Source organism: Anomaloglossus baeobatrachus, chromosome 5 (assembly GCF_048569485.1).
Source record: "Anomaloglossus baeobatrachus isolate aAnoBae1 chromosome 5, aAnoBae1.hap1, whole genome shotgun sequence".
NCBI classification, from domain to species: domain Eukaryota; kingdom Metazoa; phylum Chordata; class Amphibia; order Anura; family Aromobatidae; genus Anomaloglossus; species Anomaloglossus baeobatrachus.
The window spans coordinates 18602213-18627297 of NC_134357.1; the positions used below are offsets into that span (position 1 = coordinate 18602213).

Sequence of the window (25085 nt, forward strand, 5' to 3'; positions counted from 1 at the left end):
CTCCTTCCGCGACCCTCCATGGGAAACTCTTCCACCTCCTTCCTCGACCCTCCATGGGAAACTCTTCCACCTCCTTCCTCGACCCTCCATGGGAAACTCTTCCTCCTCTTCTTCGACTCCCTCCATGGGAAACTCTTCCTCGACCCTCCATTGTAAACTCTTCCTCGATCATTTTTTGTGCGGCTTTATTCTAGTGGACACTAACAAAATTGAGTTCCTCTTGGGCTTTGGTCACTATTATCCCTAGTTTCTCATAATGATCAAAATCCTAAATTTAAAGTTATAAGGCTTCTGTTTTATATAAGCGAGTGATTCCTAATGTCTTAGAACAGCGCCACCAAGTGTCTAAAATATCTTGAAAAATGACCCCTGCATTTATAATAATTGAGTAAAATTCCATTTAAAGCTCCTTTATCTGGTTTCTTTTGGCTGTAAATGGCTGATCTGTTTGTTTTAGGCTTTACAGTATCTTGAGAATGATTAGGTTTCCCCTCTCCTCTGAATGAAGCCATTCCTCCTGCCTGACAGCTGGCTGCACATGTAAATACCGCGCCTGCCCCGTGCCTGCCCTGTGTTTGCGAACTATGACCACATTATTGTAATTGGGGGCTTGGGGAGCTGCGGAATGAGATAATTAAGATTCATTATCTAGCCCAGGAAAGTTGTGAGAGTTTAAAGGACCATTAAACTGGCAATTTATGCAATGTTTTTTTCATAGGGTTGACTTGGCAGCTCTATTTCTATAGCAAAAATTCTACCAGGTCCTGAGATGCAGCATTTTTATATATTTTAGGGATATTCCCATATCTGACATCCTGTGTTTGTCATAATTGCCTGAAAAGTTGAGGTTCTATAGTGAAAATCGAGGTTCCCCTGAAACCCAATAAGACTCAATTTTTGGTTGGGTGGAAATTAATGGATATTACCATCTCAGATATCCTGTTTAGGTTCTACAGTGAAAATTGAGGTACCCCGAAACCCAACGAGGTGGCCACCGACTGCCACATGAAGATGGTGACTTATTGATTGTTGTGGAGAAACTATGGAAAGAACCCACCAAAAACGCAAATCCTAGTACAGACTGAAAGATGTGCACATACATAGCCACCTTGCTATTCATTCTCAGGGAGCCACCTAATCGGGCAGATCCATCTTCTTCACATAGCTACAACTCTGAGATGGATGTCGTATACTGTGGATATACCACAGATGTCTGAGAAGGGCATATTTCTCCCTCAAAGTTCTAACCATTTTTTTTTGTCCAGACTTCTCTTCGTAACTGGTGTAACTTTGTTGTGTTTCTGACAAATGTTGGGTCTACTGTTGAGTGTGATTGCTTGACGATGAGTCTTTTGGCTTCACCAGAAATTATCAAGAAGCTTGGGCCTCTTGGGGTCAGGACAGCAATTGTTGTTGGCTTTTCTTAAAATGTTTTATGTATGTCTCTTCAGAATTCATCCTGCCACCTCCTCCACCGAGCGATGACTCCACCATGAGCCCAACCATGTCTTTCCCACCTCCTCCACCCTCTTTTGGGGATGATAACCTCGGTTCCCCCACCTCCTGCTTCCCTCCACCGCCACCACCTGAATTCGCTGAGCCATTTCCACCGCCTATCGAAGAGTCCTTCCCCTCTCCACCTTCTCTAGAGGAAACAAGCCTTGTTACCGGAATTGGCGACCTCCAGGTAAAAATATTCACACTAACTATTTATTTATTTTCTTCAATGCATATATTGAAAAGCTTCGAAGTAAGACGTCTTGGAACAAAGTCTGTAAAGTGTCTTTAAATCTTCGTTCTTGAGTGTTAATCTGTTTTTGAAATTCCTTAGAGATTTCTGTTTCACATATAATAAAAGTTGTGAAAAAATGTTCAAAGTGTAAAAATTGTGGTTAGAAAGTTACAATGAAACACTGTTACTGTGATATGTCTTTCGACTCCTTGTACACTTGTAGTTGACCTTATGACTAATGTTTCTCCAGAATCTTGTTTTTACGTCTTCATACTTCCTAGTGTCATGATCATATTTCCTTCATTGTCTCCATCCATCTTTTCCTCCTTCAATTCTTCTGAACTTCTTCCTTTGCAATGAGCTGGGTCTTGTAGTCATTTGTCCAGACGAGGAATAACTTCAGTGGTCGTTGGATGTTAAGTTGAAGGACCGACTCGATTTGGTCAAGAATTTACTTGTTTTGTATTCCTTACTATCCCTGGTGAACTTCACCAACAACAAAGTGCAATGACATTGGTCAATACTTTTTTGGTGCTTCCACTGTCCAGATGGTGAACGTCTTTGTTTTAGGAGCACCCCTGCTTTCTCTGGTCTTCGTGACCCATGAACAAAATGAAGGGCATCAAACATAAACTGGAACAATCCAAGCTCCTTATCTAAAAACTTAAAAACCTTTCCGAGAGGTGGTAAATTTGGAGCTTTTAGACTATTTTTGGCATCTTTTCGAGTAGACTTCTCAGCACCACTCTGATTCTTGGAGCTGTTTTATATCTCTACATAGCTTTACACAAGATCACCATTGCTCTAGACCAAATTTTCTTACGCATCCATTGACCTTGTCCAGAAGACGGGTTTTGAGTAATCCTTACAAAGCCGTATATTTATATGTAATGGTGTCTACAAAGGACTTTTCAGTATTTTTGAAGGGACTCAAAATTTAAAAAAAAAAAAAATAATTAAAATCCGAAAACCCCCTACCTGACCACTGGCATCCAAAGTTCTAGCCCCTTTGTGGTTCCTCTAACTAGGACTTGGCGTAAATCACAATAAACAGTGGACAATGAAGGACACAATTAATACCTTTTTTTTTTTTACAGTTTTTTTTTTTGTTGTTTTTTACACTAGCAATAGATATAGTGCAAAAGAGATGCATGTCGTATACAGCACAACACCGGCATTAAGTCCTTTGTACACAGGCATCTCGGGAAATACTGGGACAACATGATTTAGAATGGTGAAGTCCAATGTCGGTAGAGTTCTATAAAATGCTCAGTTCCGTAAACGCTATGTGGACTTAGTTATAGTCACCCGTGCTGGACTTCTCTATTCTGAACTTGGGGTAGGAGTTGTATACCATTTAGTTAGCCTATGCGTATAACCACTAAAGTGGCCATTAAGGCCAAAAATAGCTGCAGTCAACCTCATACGTTAAGACCTAAATTTAGTTGCCTTCTTCTCTTCCTTACATTACTATTATAGTCAGTCTTATTGAACTTTTTGCCTTTTCACAGGTCACACCACCTCCACCTCCACCAGCTCCTCCCGTGTGTACTCCAAAACCTCCTGCCCCATCATCTTTTTCTCCTAAACCAAGTGTGCCTTCATCATTTACCCCTAAAGCCCCACCAACCACGTTTAGCCCTAAGCCGGTTGCCCCTCCTTCCGTTAGCCCTAAACCTAACAACCCCATTCCAGTAGCACCAAAGCCTTCAGCACCAGTGACTGTGTCACCTAAAACTGTGTCGAACACATTTGTCCCAAAGGTTACTGCGCCTCACACATTTTCCCCCTCACAGTCTTCCTATAACCCACCACCTGCTCCTTCATTTTCTCCTAAGCCCGTGAGTGGACCCACCTTCTCTCCAAACCCTGCCCCATCTCACACATTTACCCCTAAACCTTCTGCTCCCCTCACATTCACCCCGAAACAGATAGAACCAGAACCATCAGGTCCACAGCAGAAGTTTTCAACATCCCAGCCCAGTAGCATCAGAGTGGAACCTCCGGCTCCTTCTGCACCTTCGTCTACACGACCATCAGGATTTAGCTTTGCCCAGCAACGTGACAAGCCTCAAGTTCTTGAAAAAGTTCGTCCTGACCCTTCAGGGCTACAGAAGGAGAACGGAAGGATTGTTATACCACAGGATGAGATCAACAGGAATTCTGGGCCACCGATTGATAACTTTAGGAACCACCAAGGCATAAAATCCAATGGAGCGCCTTCGGAAAGCTATCAGTCTTCGAAAGTACAATCGGATGCAATGCTGAGAAAATCTCCACAACCCAACATGCAAAGACCTCACGAGCCTGTAAGTGTTACTTAATTCCTGAAATTCTTCTTGGTGGTGGGTTTTCTTAAAGGACTAACAAATGCAGCAGAGGTGAGTTTGCTATTTGGCACAACTTGTGGTGATTTCATGATGGGGTATTCCAAGGGTAACTCTGACTATGACTGATTCATATACATAGGATGTAAAGTCAGCTCTGCTACTTGTGTAGGGCCATAAATCATACATAGCGTTGTGATTGTCAAGAGGACCTTATTGATTTGCAGAACCCACAGAGATCCCCTTCCCCACATACCCAACACTAATACTACTACTAATATAAGTTCTTGAGTCTTTCCGTTGTATGAAGTCCTTTTTATATTCTTTCCGTTGGTTACCATGTTATACCTGATTAGGTTTTCAACCAATATCATCCTACTGAATGTCTCCTATGGGATGTTACGCTATTTTAATATGGTAATTGCACCATCTATAGTTGGTCTAAGCCTATATAGTACTGTAATATTGGCAAGTAGGCTCTGTACTGGTCACTGTTTGGTATTTAAGTACTATACTGGTAACTGGTACCATTATGTTGTCATATAGGAACTGTACTAGTCACTGTTATATTGCTGTGTAGGCATTGTACTGGTCGTTGTATGTTACTGTTAAATTGGCATGTAGGCTCTATACTGGTCACTGGTACTGTTGGCATCTAGGCACTGTCTTTTGGTCACTGTTTGGTACTCTAGGCGCTGTATTTGGTCACTGTTTGGTACTGTTTGCTAGTAATTACTGTACTGGTCCCTGTTTGGTACTGTTGGCATGTAGGCACTGTACTGGTCACTGTTTGGTACTGATGGCATATAGGCACTGTATTAGGCACTGTTTGGTATTGTTAGCATGTAGGCACTGTACAGGTAACTGTTTGGTACTGTTAGCATGTAGGCACTGTACTGGTCACTGTTTGGTACCATTTTATTAGCATGTAGGCACTGTACAAGTAACTGGTTCTGTTGGCATTTAGGCACTGTACTGGTCACTGGTACTGTTGGCATGTAGGCATTGCATTGAGCTCTGTTTGGTACTGTTATATTTGCATGTAGCCACTGTAATGGTTATTTTTTGATACTGTTGGCATCCAGGCACTGCACTAATCACAGTTAGCATTGATATTGGCATGTACGCGCTGTACTAACCACTGTTTGGTACTGTTATATTGGCATCTAGGCACTGTATTGGTCCATATTTGATGTTATGTTGGCATGTAGGCACTGTACTAATCACTGTTTGGCACTGTTATGTTGGCATGTAGGCACTGTATTGGTCCCTGTTTGGTACGGTTATGTTGGCATGAAGGCACTGTATTGGTCCCTGTTTGGTACGGTTATGTTGGCATGTAGGCACTGTACTGGTTCCTGTTTGGCACTGTTATGTTGGCATGTAGTCACTGTAATGATCCCTGTTTGTTATATTGGCATGTAGGCACTGTAGTGGTCCCTGTTTGGCACGGTTATGTTGGTATGTAGGCACTGTACTGGTCCCTGTTTGGCACTGTTATGTTGGCATGTAGTCACTGTAATGATCCCTGTTTGATGTTATATTGGCATGTAGGCACTGTAGTGGTCCCTGTTTGGCACTGTTATGTTGGTATGTAGGCACTGTACTGGTCTTTGTTTGTTACTGTTATGTAGGCACTGTAGTGGTCCCTATTTGGCACTGTTATGTTGGCATGTAGGCACTGTTGGCCACTGTCTGGTATTGCGAAGATCATAACAAATATGCCACAGTAGCTTGATCTCATCTTATCGTTTTTGATTTCGGAATGTTGTGGATCTTGCGATGGTTCCGGAACCTGGGAATTCTGTTTGACAAAACCTGTGCAATCTGAACTGGTGCGCTGTCACCCAGCTTTGCCTAAAGCCGCTAAAACTTGGAAAAGGCTCAGGCATTTTTCAGAACTTGACAGAAGAGGACGACTCAAGGACTTATATTTACAGGGAATGTTTAATGCTCTCATTTACAGCAATGACTGACAACCGGAGCTTTGACGCAGCCGGAGGCACGGGGAGTGGAATGGGTAATGAGTCCACTATGATGTAATGGTTGTGTTGCATGGCAGGATACAATTTAGGGATGGAGACTGAGGCGTAGGCGTTGTTTTCCTACGAGGCTGACGGAGCAGAGTTTGCTATTGTGACCTTGCAATTTAAAGACAACACTGACCTCGGTAATGAGGCTTTCCCCTGACTTGCTGCAGATCCATGATTTCTTACACAGCCTCTATAGTACTTTGACAATGTGACTGTGGCTTGCAGACCATGTGTCTACCATATGTTGGTGGGATTGGCGCTGGACTTCCCATCCATCTTCTGATATTAATACCTATTCCTTTTACCATTGATAAAGATGCTCACGAAAAAAGGTTGAAGGGCGGCCACCTCGTAAATCATTGAGTCTGAGTGTTGGCATCTACAGGAACAAATTGCAAGAGGGCGCTTGTTTTCCATAATCTACCGTGAAGCCGCGTCTTCACCCACTTGGGTTTGTGGGTCTTCCTCCAACCTTCTACAACTTCCCCATACTCTCATACCCTGTGATTGACCACAACCAATGTAACCTATGGAAAATGGGAACGATCAAAGTCAGCTGTGTCTAATGGCTCTGAGGTTCGGATATATCCGAAAGCTGAGGCGGCATCTTCTGAAGACCCATCACAACCCACTGAAACTCAACTCAACTAAGTCTAAATAAGAGCTAGAGACCCATAAAGAGTTGGACTCAAAGTCTTAGTCTACAGCCCATCATAATGTTTCCCTGTCCCCTCATTAACCCTTACCTACACCTTCCTCGTCCCTCCATTGTTTTGTTTCCACATCTGACAATGTCAAGTTTGCTTTGTGGACCATTGCTTGGAAATTGAGCCAACCCATCCAATGTTGTTACCTTACTGCCCATCAGTTCCTTATTTTGGCCATATACCTTAGCTATCTATTGCCTGAACCTACTTGTAAACATACACGCTTGGCCAAGCATGCATGTTTACGGTGTTAGAAAAATAGGTGACTATCTCTTGGGGAATGGATTGACCATATCGAAATTCTACGTGAACTCTTTGAATTGGCTTGGACACAAGAGAAGCTATTGAGCACAAAGCTTGTTTTCTCTTGATGTCTACCTTGGAGACCCCATCGAGATGCCTTCTTGCATGGTAGATTTTTAGTATTTATGATACGTGAGATCTTTGAATTGGCTTGGGCACAAAAGAACCTATTGGGCACAAAGCTTGTTTTCTTTTCATATCTGCCATGGAGGCCCCACCGAGATGCCTTCATGCATGGTAGATTTTTAGTATTTATGACTTTGCTCTTGTCCAAAGGGCACCAGATTCCTAGTGGTTGACCTTCAAAGCCAAGGTGACCAAATCAATTATTTGTAGATCTTAATTGGGTTTCAGGCTTCACAGGGGCCGTAGAGGAACAAATATAGTAGGATGGGTTGACCATGAGGCAATGGTTGTCCTAAATCTTTTTTAAGATGTCTACAACTATCATCTTTCTTAAAGGATCGGACTGCTCACGGATTGAATATGAAAGAAGTGGAAGAGTTGGAAATGTTGACCCAGCAGTTGATGCAGGAGATGGACAAACAGCCAACAGTGGATTCCCAAACGATGGGTAAGTTGACCTCATACATAAATGGAGGACCAAGAATCCTACGTAGCAGAAAGTTGCAAATTATCTCCCTCCAGATGTTTATACAGGTGGTGTGCATGCGAGTCTATGAAATACAGAGTCACGGAGCGAGTTCTCATGTAAATCTCCCCCGCTCTTATTATATACATATCCCTCGTGCGCTCGCCCACTCACTGAGTCAATATCCATAATGTAAACTCTCAATTGGATGAGTGAAGTGGAGATAGAAGTGCTTCATCCGGGGTCAGAAAGACAAGAAAATGAATGTCTTAATCCAAGATCCAACATTGAGCAGAATTTATTGGCTCCGGTCCTCTGGGGCCTCTTCACTTCTAAGATTTATGATTTCTTTTTGTTCTAGTTTTTCTTTCGTTTTTTTTATTTCCTATATTTTCTTTCCTTTTTTTCTTTCCTTTTCTTTTTTTCTTTCTTTCCTTTTTTTCTTTCCTTTTTTTCTTTCCTTTTTTTCTTTCCTTTTTTTCTTTCCTTTTTTTCTTTCCTTTTTTTCTTTCCTTTTTTTCTTTCCTTTTTTTCTTTCCTTTTTTTCTTTCCTTTTTTTCTTTCCTTTTTTTCTTTCCTTTCTTTTTTTTCTTTCCTTTTTTTTTCTTTCCTTTTTTTTTCTTTCCTTTTTTCTTTCCTTTTTTCTTTCCTTTTTTCTTTCTCTATTTTTGTTCCTTTTCTCTTCAGCCAAAATCTGCAATTTTCCCATTGAAAACACTGCATTCAAAACGCCCTTTTTGCAGCATTTTTTTTTTCAGCAATCTGTTGCTTAGTCTACTGTCCATTTTCTATCAAGTTTTATTTTTTTATTTTCACGGAAAGCACCATTGCGTATTTTGTTGCATTTTGTTTCTTCTTTTCATGGTTTTTATTGAAAAAAAAACCCAAAAAGAATTGACATGCTGCAGATTTAAAAAAGGATAAAAAGAAAAGTGTGTATCAGATTTCAGCAATCTCACTGCTTTCGCTGGTAATGTAAAAAGCAGCTTTTAATTTGCATTAAAAAAAAAAGCAGCACAAAACTGCAATGTGTGAACACTGCCTTAATAGATCACGATTTCTTATACAGTATAAATATTATTTTTATTGGATTTTAAGAATGTTTGCAATAGAAAGTTCTGTAAAATGTGCGCTAGGAGTGACCCCTGCAGCTGCAGAGAGCGCAGACAAGGTATTCAGTGACCCAAGAAAATACTGAATGCACAAAAGTAATAATTCCGCAGAACGACCGTGTAGTAAATTGAAATATCAATCAATATGATATAATGATGAAATACGCAGATGAAAATGCCAGCAAGTCGATAATAACCAATACTAAATCATTACAACCCGATGAGAAGAATAATTGAAGCGCAGCATCCAGTGCTCTTACGATTCCAAAGTCAAAAAAAGGCAAAAATGAACAGAGATCACAAATTCATTTCCGCTTTATCTTTTCCATTTTCGGGTATTGGATGGCTGCAAACATAGGACTTTGCCGAGGGATGTGGGAGAAGCTTCTGCTACAGTCAGACAGGTTTTGTTAGAGGATTAAATTGCTGCGGGGCTTCCTTAAATCGCACCAATCACCAGGATTTTCCTATATAACCTAAAGCCAGTGCTATACTGGCACTATCAGGCTGAGTCTATACATACAGTGCTATACTGGCACTATCAGGCTGAGTCTATACATACAGTGCTATACTGGCACTATCAGGCTGATTCTATACATACAGTGCTATACTGGCACTATCAGGCTGATTCTATACATACAGTGCTATACTGGCACTATCAAGCTGATTCTATACATACAGTGCTATACTGGCACTATCAGGCTGATTCTATACATACAGTGCTATACTGCTGCTCTCAGGCTGATTCTATACATACAGTGCTATACTCGCACTATATATAGTGATTCCCTGCCCCCCTGCCTGTCCATCCTCCCCCCTAGCTGTTATTTATGCTAATTCTATTATAGAATTGTTTTACTAAGTGGCTAGAAGGACCTGTCCTGATGTCATACCCATGTGACCAGAAGGAGTGGGGCCTCAGCCAACATAGCCGATACCAGGAAGCAACATTATTTCCCCTTCTGGTCACATGGGTATGACATCAACACAGGTCCTTCTAGCCATATAGTAAAACAATTCTATAATAGAATTTGCATAAATAACAGGGGGGGGGGGGGATGGACAGGCAGGGGGGGCAGGAATCCCTATGAATACCGACCCCAGCTATTAGCTGATCGGCCGCTGCTGTCATTCACAAAGCTGCTCATTTTACAAACTTTTTGGTTGTGTTTCAAAACCTATGCATCCGAGCTGACCACGAATCAGCAAGAGAGCCCCAGCATAGCACTGGCTTTAGGTTATATAGAAAAATCCTGGTGATTGGTGCGCTTTAAAGGGGATCTGTAGCTGCCTAATCTGAGAGCAGCATGATGTAGAGGCAAAGACACTGATTCCAGCAATGTGTCACTTACTGAGCTGTTTGCTGTAGCTTTTATAAAATCACAGTTTAATCACCAGGAGATTATCATTACAGGACTAGTACGCCTGCAGCCATGTAGTCCAATCCCGCCTCCAAGTCTGATTTGGCATAGTGTACACAGAGCAACCAATCAGTGGTGTGGGCGGGGTTTTATTAAAACCACACCAAAGAGTCAAATAAGTGATACATCACTGGATTCAGGGTCTCTGATAACAGATTTCCTCTAAGTGGCTTTAGTTCCCCCCCCCCCCCGGTCACTATAATATTTAAGGTGTTTGTTTCACTTATATGATTTACAAGTGAAACAAACACCTTAAATACTATAGTGACTATACACAAGGGAAAAAACACAGCTGTATTACATATGTGACACCCCTGGACTATCAGGTCGTCACAGGGTATTGTACAACCTATCCTCTCGTGCAGTATTCCACCTCCCTCTTGGTTCTGGGTTCCTACCGTAATAGTGTTCCCTCCAACAGCAAATCAAATCCTAGATACACCCTGCACCAGGCACACCAGTGGATGGCTTGACTGGAATAGAGCCGCCCACCTAGGGGTCAGGGAGGGGAGGTGAGGAGTGTAGTCAGTGAGGAGTTAGTAGTTGGTTAGTAGCGAGTGAGGAACCCCTCAAGCTGTGAGGAGCTCAGAGGAGGTTGGGGAGTAGTGGCTCCCAAGAGAAGCTGTCTAGGTTGAACCTGTCGAGGAGGACGGCCAGCAGCCTAGCACTATCACCGGTCCGGGATCGAAGGCACGACGGGGTACATGGACCCTAGGTCGGGGAGAAGCTTCAGGCAACCCGGCAATTCACCTCAACGGAGCCTTTATGATCTGTTCCCACCCGCTCCAGAATCGGGGCATTAGCGCAACGAGGGGGATAGGACTTTCCAACCCAAAATGTGAGCCCTGATAGCAAGCTCCCACACTTAGCCACAGTGGGGAGCGGGGCCCGCCAAGTTTGACTACTGGGCCACCACGTTGAAGTTAAACTTAGTGCCAGGAGGCAGGTCACGGACCACCAGGCAACACTATAGGGGACGGGATCCGGACGAGCTCCCCTCAGCGGCAGCGGTGTCCAGAGAATTGGTTTACCTGGTTGTCAGCGTCTGCTTATGAACTAAGTGAGTACGAGAGTGACCCCTGCATCCCACACAGAGTCCCGGGGCATCCCGCTACTCGTGGAGGGCTACAACACCTTAACGCCCCACTTCATCACCCCGGGTGCTCCCAACGGCAGCGGCGGTACTCCCAATTACCGCACACCGCGGGTGGCGTCACGAACTATATCTAAATTCCCCTGTACATACTCCCGCTTCAATTGAGTTGCCGCACGACCCCGGGTCCGGAGACCCTCGAGCCACAGCGAACCCGAATCTGAGCAGCTCGGCTGCTTCCACGGGGGCGACACACATACAAATAAATTGCTTATCATCCAATGAGCTTTAACCCCTTGTGATCATCATGATGGCTTAGTCCACTCCCAAACTTAAAAAAGAAACAAAAAAATAAAGAAAAAAAAATTACTCTCTTCTCTACAAAATCATTCACTATTATAGTCCAATATACTAAAATATATTACAGAATTATATCTAAATAATATTTAAATTTGTGCTGTAAAATTGACTAGGGAGCTGTAAAAGGAAGAAAATAAAAAAAGGGTTAAAGCAGTACTTAGTTATCGAGTATCCCCGCGGCTTCAGCGCTACTTCCGGGTCCGACAATTATCTGTAATGCATATTCACTGCTTTTCCATTCCACCAGCGTCTGATTGGCTGCCGTTGGCCCACGCCCCCACCCTCTGAGACAGCGTCTGTGATTGGTCGGAATCACAAATGCTGTCTGTGTCCTTTTTATACTGATGATAAATAAATAAAACAATTGGCCTAGGGTCCTCCTGTATTGATACTAGCACAGATAAAGCCATGGCTCCAGGCTGCAGCCCTAAGCCGTGCGCTTATCTTGGCTGTGTATCAAAATAAGAGAAACCGCACGCGGCTTTTTTTTTTTTTATTACTTTGATAATTTAAAAAACTGGTATGCGGTCTTTCCAAATTTTGATACACCGTGAAGATCAAACCCGAGAGCGGGGGGCTGGTATTCTCAGGCTGGGAAAACCCATGTTTATTGCCCCCCCCCCCCCCCGCCTAAAAATAGCAGCCTGCAGCCACCCAAGATTATCACATCCATTAGATGCAACAATTTCGGCACTTTACCTGGCTCTTCCCGATTGCCCTGGTGCAGTGGCAATCGGTAGTAATAAGGGGTTAATCGCAGCTCAAAGCTGCCACTTAGACCCTCCCCATTACTACTCTAGGGCTATCAGACCCCCCCCCCCATTTCTAATCTGGATGTGAAAAAAAAATAAACGCAAACACCGAAAAAATCCTTTTAAAATGCAAATAAACACCCTTTCACCGCTTTATTAACCCCCAAAACATTGCGCTGTTTACCTTGCCCACAAAGTAAGCCCTAAGGCATGCACACGCAGCGCTCAGTAGTGAATGCTGTGTGCGCGCGCGTCCTCGCATTACACATCAGGATTTAAAGGGCCGGCAGACTTAAAACACCTTAGGATTACTTTACACATCAGGATTTAAAGGGCCAGGACCACATAAAAAGTCATTGTGCGCCACAAAGGGCCCACGGGGTAGAGGTTCCCCAACCCTGTCTTTGAAGGAAACCCAAGGTTCATACACACACAGCAGATAATTCCCATTTCTTCGGCGCTCCATTGGGAGACCCAGACGATTGGGTGTATAGCACTGCCTCCGGAGGCCACACAAAGCAATTACACCAAAAAGTGTAAGGCCCCTCCCCTTCTGGCTATACACCCCCAGTGGGATCACTGGCTCACCAGTTTTCTGCTTTGTGCGAAGGAGGTCAGACATCCACGCATAGCTCCACTGTTTGTAGTCAGCAGTAGCTGCTGACTATATCGGATGGAAGAAAAGAGGGCCCATATAGGGCCCCCAGCATGCTCCCTTCTCACCCGCGGTGGTGCTTGTAAGGTTGAGGTACCTATTGCTGGTACGGAGGCTGGAGCCCACATGCTGTTTTCCTTCCACATCCCCTGGAGGGCTCTGTGGAAGTGGGATCTTACCGGCCCCCAAGCCCTGAGGCCGGGCTCCATCCACAGACCCACAGAACCTGCTGGATTCGGAGCATGAGTACAGTCAGGGACAGGCCCTGCATCATTCAGGTACTCGGTGTCCCCGGCAGGCACGGACACTCTCAAGGCTTGCTGAGCGTTATAGTGCGCCGGGGACAGTAGCGCTGTGTGCTGGGGCTAGGTCACTGCAGCTTTGCTGAGTGACGTTATATGTTGGGAACTATTGCGCCGACCGCTCCTGGAGCGGCGGCGCAGCTGCGACTTGTAGTGCGCCGGGGACTCTGCGCCGACAGCGCTTTTACGGCGGCGGCGCTTCTAACTTGAGCCCCCGGCTTCTGCGGCCTAGCGCCGCTTCGTTCCCGCCCCCACCCTGTCACTCAGGGTAGGGGAGAGACGCTGCTCAATCGGCAGCGCCGAGGGCTGGAGCTTTATTTACATGCTCCAGCCCTCTCACTAGGCACAGGGGGAAGCAGGCTTCCCGCTCTTCGTCGGTGTACGCCCAGGGCCCGCCCCCCCTCCCCACAAGGACGCCGGCAGCCATTACACATGCAGTCTGGCTGGGGAGAGGCAGCAGGCTCTGGGAGACCCAGACTAGAGGGATTTCTGGCGACCACACACCGCTCCTAAGCGGGCGGTAAGCAGCACAGTAGTGCTGGCCCCACTAGTGCCTCAGTGATATATCAGTGTACTTTTTTCTTGGTACCAGATATATATATATATATTTATATAGTGCACTGTAAGGTCGCTTCTTGGCTGGACACCCTGTACTGCTCTGAGGAGGCAGCAACATGTCATCCGCAAAACGCAAGGCTGCCAAGGCACGGGCTGTGTACACTGTTTGTACTGCATGTGGGGCTGATCTACCGGCAGGCTCCAATGACTCACATTGTGTGCAATGTTCAGTCCCAGTGGCACTTCGTCAGCCAGAGCCTATGGTAGTAGTGGCCCAGGCAGAGACGCCTGTGAACCCTGCCCCGGTGACGGGGACAGACTTTGCAGTGTTTGCTGATAAAATGTCTGTGACTATGACAAAAATCCTGGAGACCTTGCAGGCCAGGCCAGTTACTCAGACCATGGACACTGCTGTGTCTATGCTCTCCGGTCCCCCTCAGTTGGATCTAATCCGTACTTCAGGGGGGTCTCAAGCATCACAGGCTGAAGTCTCTGACTCAGATGACAGTCCCAGGCAGCCTAAGCGAGCTCGCTGGGAAAGACCCTCGACGTCATCTCACTGCTCAGGGTCTCAGCGAGAAGAGTCTCTCTGTGATGAGACCGAGGACGGTGATCAGGAATCTAATCCTGAGGCCCCTCTCAATCTGGATGCCCCTGATGGTGACGCCATGGTTAATGACCTTATATCGGCAATTAATAGACTGTTGGATATTTCTCCCCCAGCCCCTTCAGCAGAGGAGGCAGCTGCCCAGCAGGAGAAGTTCCATTTCCTGTATCCCAAGCGTAAATTAAGTGCTTTTTTGGACCACTCTGACTTCAGAGAATCAATCCAGAAGCACGACGCTCATCCAGACAAGCGTTTCTCTAAACGTTCTAAGGATACCCGTTATCCTTTTCCCGCTGAAGTGGCCAAACGCTGGACCCAGTGTCCAAAAGTGGATCCCCCAATTTCCAAGCTTGCAGCTAGATCCATAGTCGCAGTAGAGGATGGCGCTTCACTTAAAGATGCCAACGACAGACAGATGGACCTTTGGTTGAAATCTGTCTATGAAGCTATCGGCGCGTCGTTTGCTCCAGCATTCGCGGCCGTGTGGGCACTCCAAGCTATTTCAGCTGGTTTAGCACAGGTGGATGCTATCATGCATCCAGCAGTACCGCAGGTGGCGTCCCTAACGTCGCAAATGTCTGCGTTTGCGACCTATGCTATCAATGCTGTCCTAGAATCTACGAGCCGTACCTCTATGGCGGCCGCCAATTCTGTGGTTTTGCGCAGAGCATTATGGTTAAAGGACTGGAAAGCAGATGCTGGTTCCAAAAAATGCTTAACCAGCTTGCCATTATCTAGAGACAGACTGTTTGGTGAGCCATTGGCTGAAATCATAAAACAGTCCAAGAGTAAGGACTCTTCCTTACCACAGCCCAGAGCAAGTAAACCTCAACAGAAAAAGTGGCAGTCGAGGTTTCGGTCCTTTCGAGGCTCGGGCAAGGCCCAATTCTCCTCGTCCAAACCGACTCAGAAAGGACAAGGGAGCTCAGATTCCTGGCGGGCTCATTCACGCCCCAGGAAAGCAAATGGAGGAACCACTTCCAAAGCGGCTACCTCATGACTTTCGGCCTCCTCCCTCCGCATCCTCGGTCGGTGGCAGGCTCTCCCGCTTTTGCGACATTTGGCTGTCACAGGTCAAAGACCGGTGGGTAACAGACATTTTGTCTCGCGGGTACAGAATCGAGTTCAGTTCTCGGCCTCCACTTCGGTTCTTCAGAACCTCCCCACACCCCAACCGAGCAGATGCCCTGCTGCAGGCGGTGGACTCTCTAAGAGCAGAAGGAGTCGTGATCCATGTCCCCCCTCAGGAACGGGGGCGAGGTTTTTACTCCAATCTCTTTGTGGTTCCAAAAAAGGACGGCTCCTTCCGTCCTGTTCTGGACCTAAAACTGCTCAACAAGCATGTGGACGCCAGGCGGTTCCGGATGGAATCCCTCCGCTCAGTCATTGCTTCAATGTCCCAAGGAGATTTCCTAGCATCAATAGACATCAAAGATGCTTATCTCCACGTGCCGATTGCTACGGAGCACCAACGCTTTCTACGCTTCGTGATAGGAGACGACCATCTTCAGTTCGTAGCTCTGCCATTTGGTCTGGCGACAGCCCCTCGGGTGTTCACCAAGATCATGGCAGCAGTGGTAGCAGTCTTGCACTCTCACGGACACTCTGTGATCCCGTATTTGGACGATCTGCTGGTCAAGGCACCCTCTCAGGAGGCATGCCAACTCAGCCTGAATTTTGCACTGGAGACTCTCCAGGCGTTCGGGTGGATCATCAACTTCCCAAAGTCAAATCTGTCACCGACCCAATCACTAACGTATCTTGGCATGGAGTTTCATACTCTCCCAGCGATAGTGAAGCTTCCGCTGAACAAGCAGCGGTCTCTACAGACAGGGGTGCAGGCTCTCCTTCAAAATCAGTCGCACTCCTTAAGACGCCTCATGCACTTCCTCGGGAAGATGGTGGCGGCAATAGAGGCGGTTCCGTTTGCGCAGTTTCATCTGCGTCCACTTCAATGGGACATTCTCCGCCAATGGGACGGGAAGTCAACATCCCTGGACAGGAAAGTCTCTCTTTCCCAGACGGCCAAGGACTCCCTGCAGTGGTGGCTCCTTTCCACCTCATTATCACAGGGAAGATCCTTCCTACCACCGTCCTGGGCGGTGGTCACGACAGACGCGAGTCTGTCAGGGTGGGGAGCAGTGTTTCTCCACCACAGGGCTCAGGGTACGTGGACTCAGCAGGAGTCCATCCTTCAGATCAATGTTCTGGAAATCAGAGCAGTGTTTCTTGCCCTACTAGCCTTCCAGCAGTGGCTGGAAGGGAAACAGATCCGAATTCAATCGGACAACTCCACAGCGGTGGCATACATCAACCACCAAGGGGGGACACGCAGTCGGCAAGCCTTCCAGGAAGTCCGGCGCATTATGATGTGGGTGGAAGCCACGGCCTCCACCATATCCGCAGTTCACATCCCCGGCGTAGAAAACTGGGAAGCAGACTTCCTCAGTCGCCAGGGCATGGACGCAGGGGAATGGTCCCTTCACCCGGACGTGTTTCAGGAAATCTGTCGCCGATGGGGAAGGCCGGACGTCGACCTAATGGCGTCCAGGCACAACAACAAGGTCCCAACCTTCATGGCACGGTCTCGCGATCAAAGAGCTCTAGCAGCAGACGCCCTAGTGCAAGATTGGTCGCAGTTCCGGCTCCCTTATGTGTTTCCACCTCTGGCACTCTTGCCCAGAGTGCTACGCAAGATCAGATCCGACTGCAGCCGCGTCATACTCGTCGCCCCAGACTGGCCAAGGAGGGCGTGGTATCCGGATCTGTGGCATCTCACGGTCGGCCAACCGTGGGCACTACCAGACCGACCAGACTTACTGTCCCAAGGGCCGTTTTTCCATCGGAATTCTGCGGCCCTGAACCTGACTGTGTGGCCATTGAGTCCTGGATACTAGCGTCTTCAGGCTTATCCCAAGGGGTCGTTGCCACCATGAGACAGGCTAGGAAGCCCACGTCTGCTAAGATCTACCACAGAACGTGGAGGATATTCTTATCCTGGTGCTCTGCTCAGGGAGTGTCTCCCTGGCCATTTGCGTTACCTACCCTTCTTTCTTTCCTGCAATCTGGGTTAGAAAAAGGTTTGTCGCTCGGCTCCCTTAAAGGGCAAGTCTCGGCGCTATCCGTTTTTTTTCAGAAGCGTCTAGCACGACTCTCTAAAGTGCGCACGTTCCTACAGGGGGTTTGCCATATCGTTCCCCCGTACAAGCGGCCGTTAGATCCATGGGATCTGAACAGGGTACTAGTTGCCCTCCAGAAGCCGCCCTTCGAGCCTCTGAGGGAGGTTTCACTTTCTAGACTATCACAGAAAGTGGCTTTTCTGGTAGCGATCACATCTCTTCGGAGAGTGTCTGAGCTGGCAGCGCTGTCATCCAAGGCTCCCTTCCTGGTCTTCCACCAGGACAAGGTAGTGCTGCGCCCCATTCAGGAGTTTCTCCCGAAGGTGGTATCCTCTTTTCATCTTAATCAGGATATCTCTTTGCCTTCGTTTTGTCCTCATGCAGTTCATCAGTATGAGAAGAATTTACATTTGTTAGATCTAGTGAGAGCACTCAGAATCTACATTTCCCGCACGGCGCCCTTGCGCCGTTCGGATGCACTCTTCGTCCTTGTCGCTGGTAAGCGCAATGGGTCGCAGGCTTCTAAGGCCACCCTGGCTCGATGGATCAAAGAACCAATTCTTGAAGCCTACCGTTCTGCTGGGCTTCCGGTTCCATCAGGGCTGAAGGCCCATTCTACCAGAGCCGTGGGTGCGTCCTGGGCATTGCGACACCAGGCTACGGCTCAACAGGTGTGCCAGGCAGCTACCTGGTCGAGTCTGCACACTTTTACCAAACATTATCAGGTGCATACCTATGCTTCGGCGGACGCCAGCCTAAGTAGAAGAGTCCTGCAGGCGGCAGTTGCCTCCCTATAGGGGAGGGCTGTCTTGCAGCTCTAACATGAGGTATTCTTTACCCACCCAGGGACAGCTTTTGGACGTCCCAATCGTCTGGGTCTCCCAATGGAGCGCCGAAGAAGAAGGGAATTTTGTTACTTACCGTAAATTCCTTTTCTTCTAGCTCCTATTGGGAGACCCAGCACCCGCCCTGTTGTCCTTCGGGATTTTTGGTTGTTTGCGGGTACACATGTTGTTCATGTTGAACGGTTTTCAGTTCTCCGACGTTACTTCGGAGTGAATTTGTTTAAACCAGTTATTGGCTTTCCTCCTTCTTGCTTTTGCACTAAAACTGGTGAGCCAGTGATCCCACTGGGGGTGTATAGCCAGAAGGGGAGGGGCCTTACACTTTTTGGTGTAATTGCTTTGTGTGGCCTCCGGAGGCAGTGCTATACACCCAATCGTCTGGGTCTCCCAATAGGAGCTAGAAGAAAAGGAATTTACGGTAAGTAACAAAATTCCCTTCTCTGTGCTCCCTTATCCGATGGTACTGGTTTATCCAAATTCAATACTTAAATACATGGAGTCCTGCGGCTTATCTGCAAACCCATTGGATGCAAATAGAAAAATTCACTTATCACATAGGTATGCCCTGTTCATCAAAATAGAACAACATCAAGGTTAAATAAGCAGAGAAATAATAAAATAAAAACAAACCTCTAAAATCAAGTGGATAAAAGTTATAATAAAACCCAATTGCAAAACTCTATTTTAGCTCTAGGAATATATATATATATATATATATATATATATATATATATATATATATATATATATATATATATATATATATATATATATATATATATATATATATATATATTATATTATATTATATTATATTATATATAAAAATTGTTGATGGTTTCCACATGATATTTTTTTGTTTAAGGAATGCAAAAGTGCAAACAGAAAAACCAGTCTAAAGACGAAGCACTAAAAGGGGTTAATAAACGCCCGGATTAGCTTTGTCTTGACGTAAATCTTATAATCATTTTAGTAATTCCCGTTCTCACACAGATTATCCGCTGGAGAGATCATTCAGAATTTTTTTTATTTTCTTTACAAATTAAATATATGAATTATCGGGGCCAATTACTTGGGCTGGAAAGGAGTATAATGCAAAGCAATTAGAACTCGCAGGGGAAAAAAAAAAACGTTGGCTCAAGTGCACAGGAAGATTTTTGGAGTTTTTTTGGATTGCAGCTTCTTCAGGCAAAAATGACACAATATTTCTCGGATCTTGGCAGAAGTAAAATCTATGAAGTGCTCAATGTCAATAAGCTGCTGGTAAAGCCGGCGGAATATTGTCGTGTATGAAGATTATGTATAATGTTTCTATATTGCATGGGATTATTTATAGGAAGACCGGGTCTCATAGTCTGTACCGTGGTTGACCCTATACTTTGAGTGTGAGCACAGCCCTCCCAGCTGTGGACTCTTGTGGTGATGTCTTTTCTTGGCTCTTTTGTAGATCGCTGTAAGTTGTGTGGCCAGGGATTGTCCAGGACGGAGACGGTGGTGAGGGCCGGGGAGCACCTGTACCACGTCCACTGCTTCACCTGCTCCAAATGTGACCAGCAGCTGCAAGGACAGCAGTACTACGAGTGCGAAGGCCGGCCTCTCTGCGAAGACTGCTACCAGGTGAGTCTGGAGATGGCTGCTCATTGGGGCTCATCACTTAAAAAGAGCGCGGTGTATAATGCAGGTTGTCTCTCCTCCAGGACACAATAGAGCGCGGTGTATAATGCAGGATGTCTCTCCTCTAGGACACATATGAGCGCGGTGTATAATGCAGGATGTCTCTCCTCTAGGACACATATGAGCGCGGTGTATAATGCAGGATGTCTCTCCTCTAGGACACATATGAGCGCGGTGTATAATGCAGGATGTCTCTCCTCTAGGACACATATGAGCGCGGTGTATAATGCAGGTTGTCTCTCCTCCAGGACACATTAGAGCACGGTGTATAATGCAGGTTGTCTCTCCTCCAGGACACAATAGAGCACGGTGTATAATGCAGGTTGTCTCTCCTCCAGGACACATTAGAGCGCGGTGTATAATGCAGGATGTCTCTCCTCTCCCAGGACACATTAGAGCGCGGTGTATAATGCAGGTTGTCGCTCCTGCAGGACACAATAGAGCACGGTGTATAATGCAGGTTGTCTCTCCTCCAGGACACATTAGAGCACGGTGTATAATGCAGGTTGTCTCTCCTCCAGGGCACAATGGAGCGCGGTGTATAATGCAGGTTGTCTCTCCTCCAGGGCACAATAGAGTGCGGTGTATAATGCAGGATGTCTCTCCTCCAGGACACAATGGAGCGCGGTGTATAATGCAGGTTGTCTCTTCTCCAGGGCACAATGGAGTGCGGTGTATAATGCAGGTTGTCTCTCCTCTCCCAGGACACATTAGAGCGCGGTGTATAATGCAGATTCTCTCCTCCTCCAGGACACATTAGAGCGCTGTGCAGTGTGTGAGAAGAAGATAATGGAGCGTTTGCTGAAAGCCATGGGTAAGGCCTACCACCCGGAGTGTTTCACCTGTGCCGTCTGCAGCCGCCCGCTCCAGGGAGAGCCTTTCATTGTGGATCAGAATAACCTACCGCACTGCGTCGCCGATTATCACAGGTTGGTTTTCCCCAGACAACCACGATATTACATAGGGCTGATATTCCTAGGTTATAACAGCAGTGCTCCTGTTTATACAGTGGCAGGTAAAAGTTTGGGCACCCCAGGTCAAAATTACTGTTAATGTGAGCAGTTAAAAACCCGGCCTCCTCTAACCTTGTGCCAAAAAATAGCAGCCATGGGATCTTTTAAGCAGCTGCCTAGCACTCTGAAAATGGTGGAGGCCCACAAATCAAGAAAATACTAGAAGATGGCACAGTGTTTTCAAGTTGCCCTTTCCTCAGTTCGAAGGGTACTTAAGAAATGGCCGTTACCAGGAACAGAGGAGGTCAAGATAAGGTTTTGAAGACCAAGCAAAATTTCTGTGACAGCTGCTGGTAGGATTGCTAGAGAGGCAAATCAGAACCCCTGTCTGACTGCAAAAGACCTTCAGGGAGATTCAGCAGACTCTGGAGTTGTGGTCCATTGTTCTACTGCTCAGAGACAACAGCAAAAATATGGCCTTCGTGGAAGAGTCATCAGAAGAAAACCTCTCCTGTGTCCTCACCATAAAATTTAGCGTCAGAAGTCTGCAAAATAACATATGAACAAGCCTGATGCATTGTGGAAACAAGTCTTGTGGACCAATGAGGTTAAAGTAGAACTCTGAGGGCTCAATGATCAAAGATGTGTGAAGAAAGAAGGGCACTTTTTTTTTCAGAAAAAATATCTCGCCAACCATTAAGCATGGAGGTGGATCAATCTTGCTTTGGGACTGTGTTGCAGCCAATGGCACGGGGAAAATTCCAGGGGTAGAGGGCAGAATGGATTCAATGAAATATCTAGAAATTCTTGATGCAAAACATAACATCTGTAAAGAAGCTGAAATTGAAAAGAGGAGAAAAAGCAAAAAAAGAGGATGGCTTCTACAAATAGATAATGATCCTCAGCACACGTCAAAATCTGCAATAGACAACCTCAAAAGACGCAAGCTGAAGGTTTTACAATGGCCTCACAGTCCCCTGATCTGAACATTATTGAAAATATGTGGCTAAGATCTCAAATTAGCAGAGCATGCAAGATGTGCCAGGAATCTCACAGAACTGGAAGACGTCTCCAAGGAAGAGCAGTGCATGAAAGATGTGCCAGGAATCTCACAGAACTGGAAGACGTCTCCAAGGAAGAGCAGTGCATGCAAGATGTGCCAGGAATCTCACAGAACTGGAAGATGTCTCCAAGGAAGAGTAGTGCATGCAAGATGTGCCAGGAATCTCACAGAACTGGAAGACGTCTCCAAGGAAGAGCAGTGCATGCAAGATGTGCCAGGAATCTCACAGAACTGGAAGACCTTCTTCAAGGAAGAACAGAGCATGTAAGATGACCAGAAATCTCACAGAACTGGAAGACGTCTCCAAGGAAGATCAGAACATACAATATAAGCCAGGAATCTCACAGAACTGGAAGACTTCTGTGAGATAAAATGGATGAAAATCCCTCAAACAAGAATGGAAAGACTCTTAGTTGCTACAAAAAAGTGTTTACAAGCTGTGATGCTTGCCAAGTACTAGGTACTAACCATGCAGGGTGCCCAGACTTTTACATGCCACTGTATCATTTCCTCTTCTACCGGTAAGCCTTTTCTTAAGCATATATGTATCTTTTCAATGTTTACTTATTCTGCCTGTAATGCATATGTTGCCTCTACACTTGTGCCCATGTTGTGCCATTATTGCCCCTGCACCTTGCTCCTACACGTTCTGTGCCCATGTTGTGCCATGATTGCCCCTCCATCCTCTCAATCTTGCTCCTACATGTACTGAGTCTGTTGTGCCATTATAGCCCCTCCATCCTCTCCACCTCTCCCCTACACGTTCTGTGCCCATGTTGTGCCATTATTGCCCCTCCATCCTCTCCACCCCTCCCCTACACCTTCTGTGCTCGTGTTGTTGCCATTATTGCCCCTCCATCCTCTCTACCGCTCCACTACACCTTCTGTGCCCATGTTGTGCCATTATTGCCCCTCCATCCTCTCTACCTCTCCCCTACACGTTCTGTGCTCGTGTTGTGCCATTATTGCCCCTCCACATCCTCTCCACCCCTCCCCTACTCTTTCTGTGCCCACATTGTGCCATTATTGCCCCTCCATCCTCTCCGTCCTGTCCTTGTTTCACTGCTGAATATGGCTTCCTTCTCTTTTGATATGTTTCCAATATCTAGTCTTAGGTTTTGCTTACATCACCTCTGTCTGTTTTGCCTGTGTTATTAGGAAGTACGCCCCTCGATGCTCGGTCTGTGGAGACCCCATTGCCCCTGAACCTGGACGGGACGAGACCGTAAGGGTAGTGGCGCTGGAGAAGAATTTCCATATGATGTGCTACAAGTGCGAGGTGAGGCACTTTGTCTTTTTTTTTTTTTATGTTAGCCTTACAAAATTCCTCGTGCTTTTGTGCCTGCTGCCTGGCATTGAGTGCTTTTTTTTTTTTAATCTTGCTTTTTCTGATTTTTCTAACCATTTGGCAACCAAGAATGTCTGTAAACACATTTTTTTTTTGTTCCTCACCCCCTCAGGACTGTGGTTGCCCCCTCTCCATCGAAGCCGACGACTCTGGTTGCTTCCCATTGGACGGCCACGTTCTGTGCAAGAAATGCCATACAGTGCGGGCACGGGCTGCCATGTAACATCGCCTTCGCGGGTTGTTCCCAGATACGAGCTCCAGCTTTGTCCACCAAAGACTCTTGGACCGACTGACCACTCCGTCCTCCTCTCTGCTGCTGCCGCCGATGTAGTTCAGTGTTACGGTTTATTTACCGGTTTACAGCTTCTGCCGCGGAGACTTCTAGATAATTCTGGTCGGCCGTCACTTCGCTGCTAACCAAGTAGTTAGTACTTCTTCTCACTTATCTGCCTGATCGCCCGCCCGCCCGCCACAAAATGTCTTTTTCGTGTTTGTGCCGAAATTGAATTTTTTTTTTTTTTTTAATGTTTTTATTGTTTTTTTTTTCATCTGTGACTGTGGTGGAAATTTCTATGGACAAAATGGAATTTTTGTAAAATGAGCGCCCTGGTCACCAACGGTTGTTCCAGCCAAAAATCTGGAATTTGGAAATTGTTGGCAGGTTTTCCGAAAAGAACATTTCCCCCTTTCCCTCCAAAAATGATTTTTCTTCTTTCCTCGAGTCCCTTTGTGAGGACTGTAGGTGCCATGTTATTCACAGACAACGAGCGTTTACCGGAGACCTCATTTTTGGCACAAGAATATTTTTTTTTTTTTTTGGGTGGAGGGGAAATTTTTCAATTTCAAGGGGGGGGGGGGGGTTTCTTTAATCACGAGGGTCTCACCTCATGTGTTTGCCTCCGCTAACCCCATAGGTTATCTTTTGCTATTCGTTGCTAATTTTTTCTTTTTTCTTTTTGCACATTTCTTACCAAAAAATAGATTAAATGAGGCTTAGAAAACTAAAAAAAACAAACACAAAAACTGAAAAAAAGCCATTTTATAGAACAATTATCAGGAAACTCGAAATAAACAGCGGAGCGTTTACAGGGACAGTGCTGTAGTGTCCCGTGAACCCCTGTTCATAGAAAGGACCATATATAGGACCATATTTTTTTAAGTGACATTGTTTTTGTTAATGATGAAATAACCCATTAAAATAAGACAAATTAAAAAAAGTGTGATTTTTTTTTTTTTTTTTTTTTTTTTTTAAATACATATATATTTACTTTTTATTTATATTTCAGGTATGTTTAGTCATTTTATAGCTGATTTTAACCAATATTTAGAATTTTCATAAAACAAAACTGTCACTATGGCAGATGTCCTAATAGTGGTCAGTATAATTACATCCACCAAAGTGCCGGAACAGGGTTGAAAATAAACTGTTTATCCATTATTTACCTACATATGCCAAAATCACAGCTACCGTCACCCCATCGACTAAGTGGGGGGACGCTGTACAGGGCAGAACCCAAACCTGTCAGTGT

General features: G+C 45.8%; 1 protein-coding gene across 1 annotated transcript; it reads left to right on the plus strand.

Moving 5' to 3' along the window:
• The first annotated feature begins 1456 nt into the window (after window positions 1-1456).
• Window positions 1457-24773, plus strand: ZYX (zyxin). Its single transcript, XM_075352187.1, has 7 exons — window positions 1457-1687; window positions 3244-4041; window positions 7565-7676; window positions 19966-20135; window positions 20943-21121; window positions 23367-23487; window positions 23669-24773. Exons 1-7 carry the CDS (start codon window positions 1493-1495, stop codon window positions 23777-23779), a joined length of 1686 nt encoding a protein of 561 aa, XP_075208302.1. The 5' UTR covers window positions 1457-1492; the 3' UTR covers window positions 23780-24773.
• The last annotated feature ends 312 nt before the right edge of the window (window positions 24774-25085 follow it).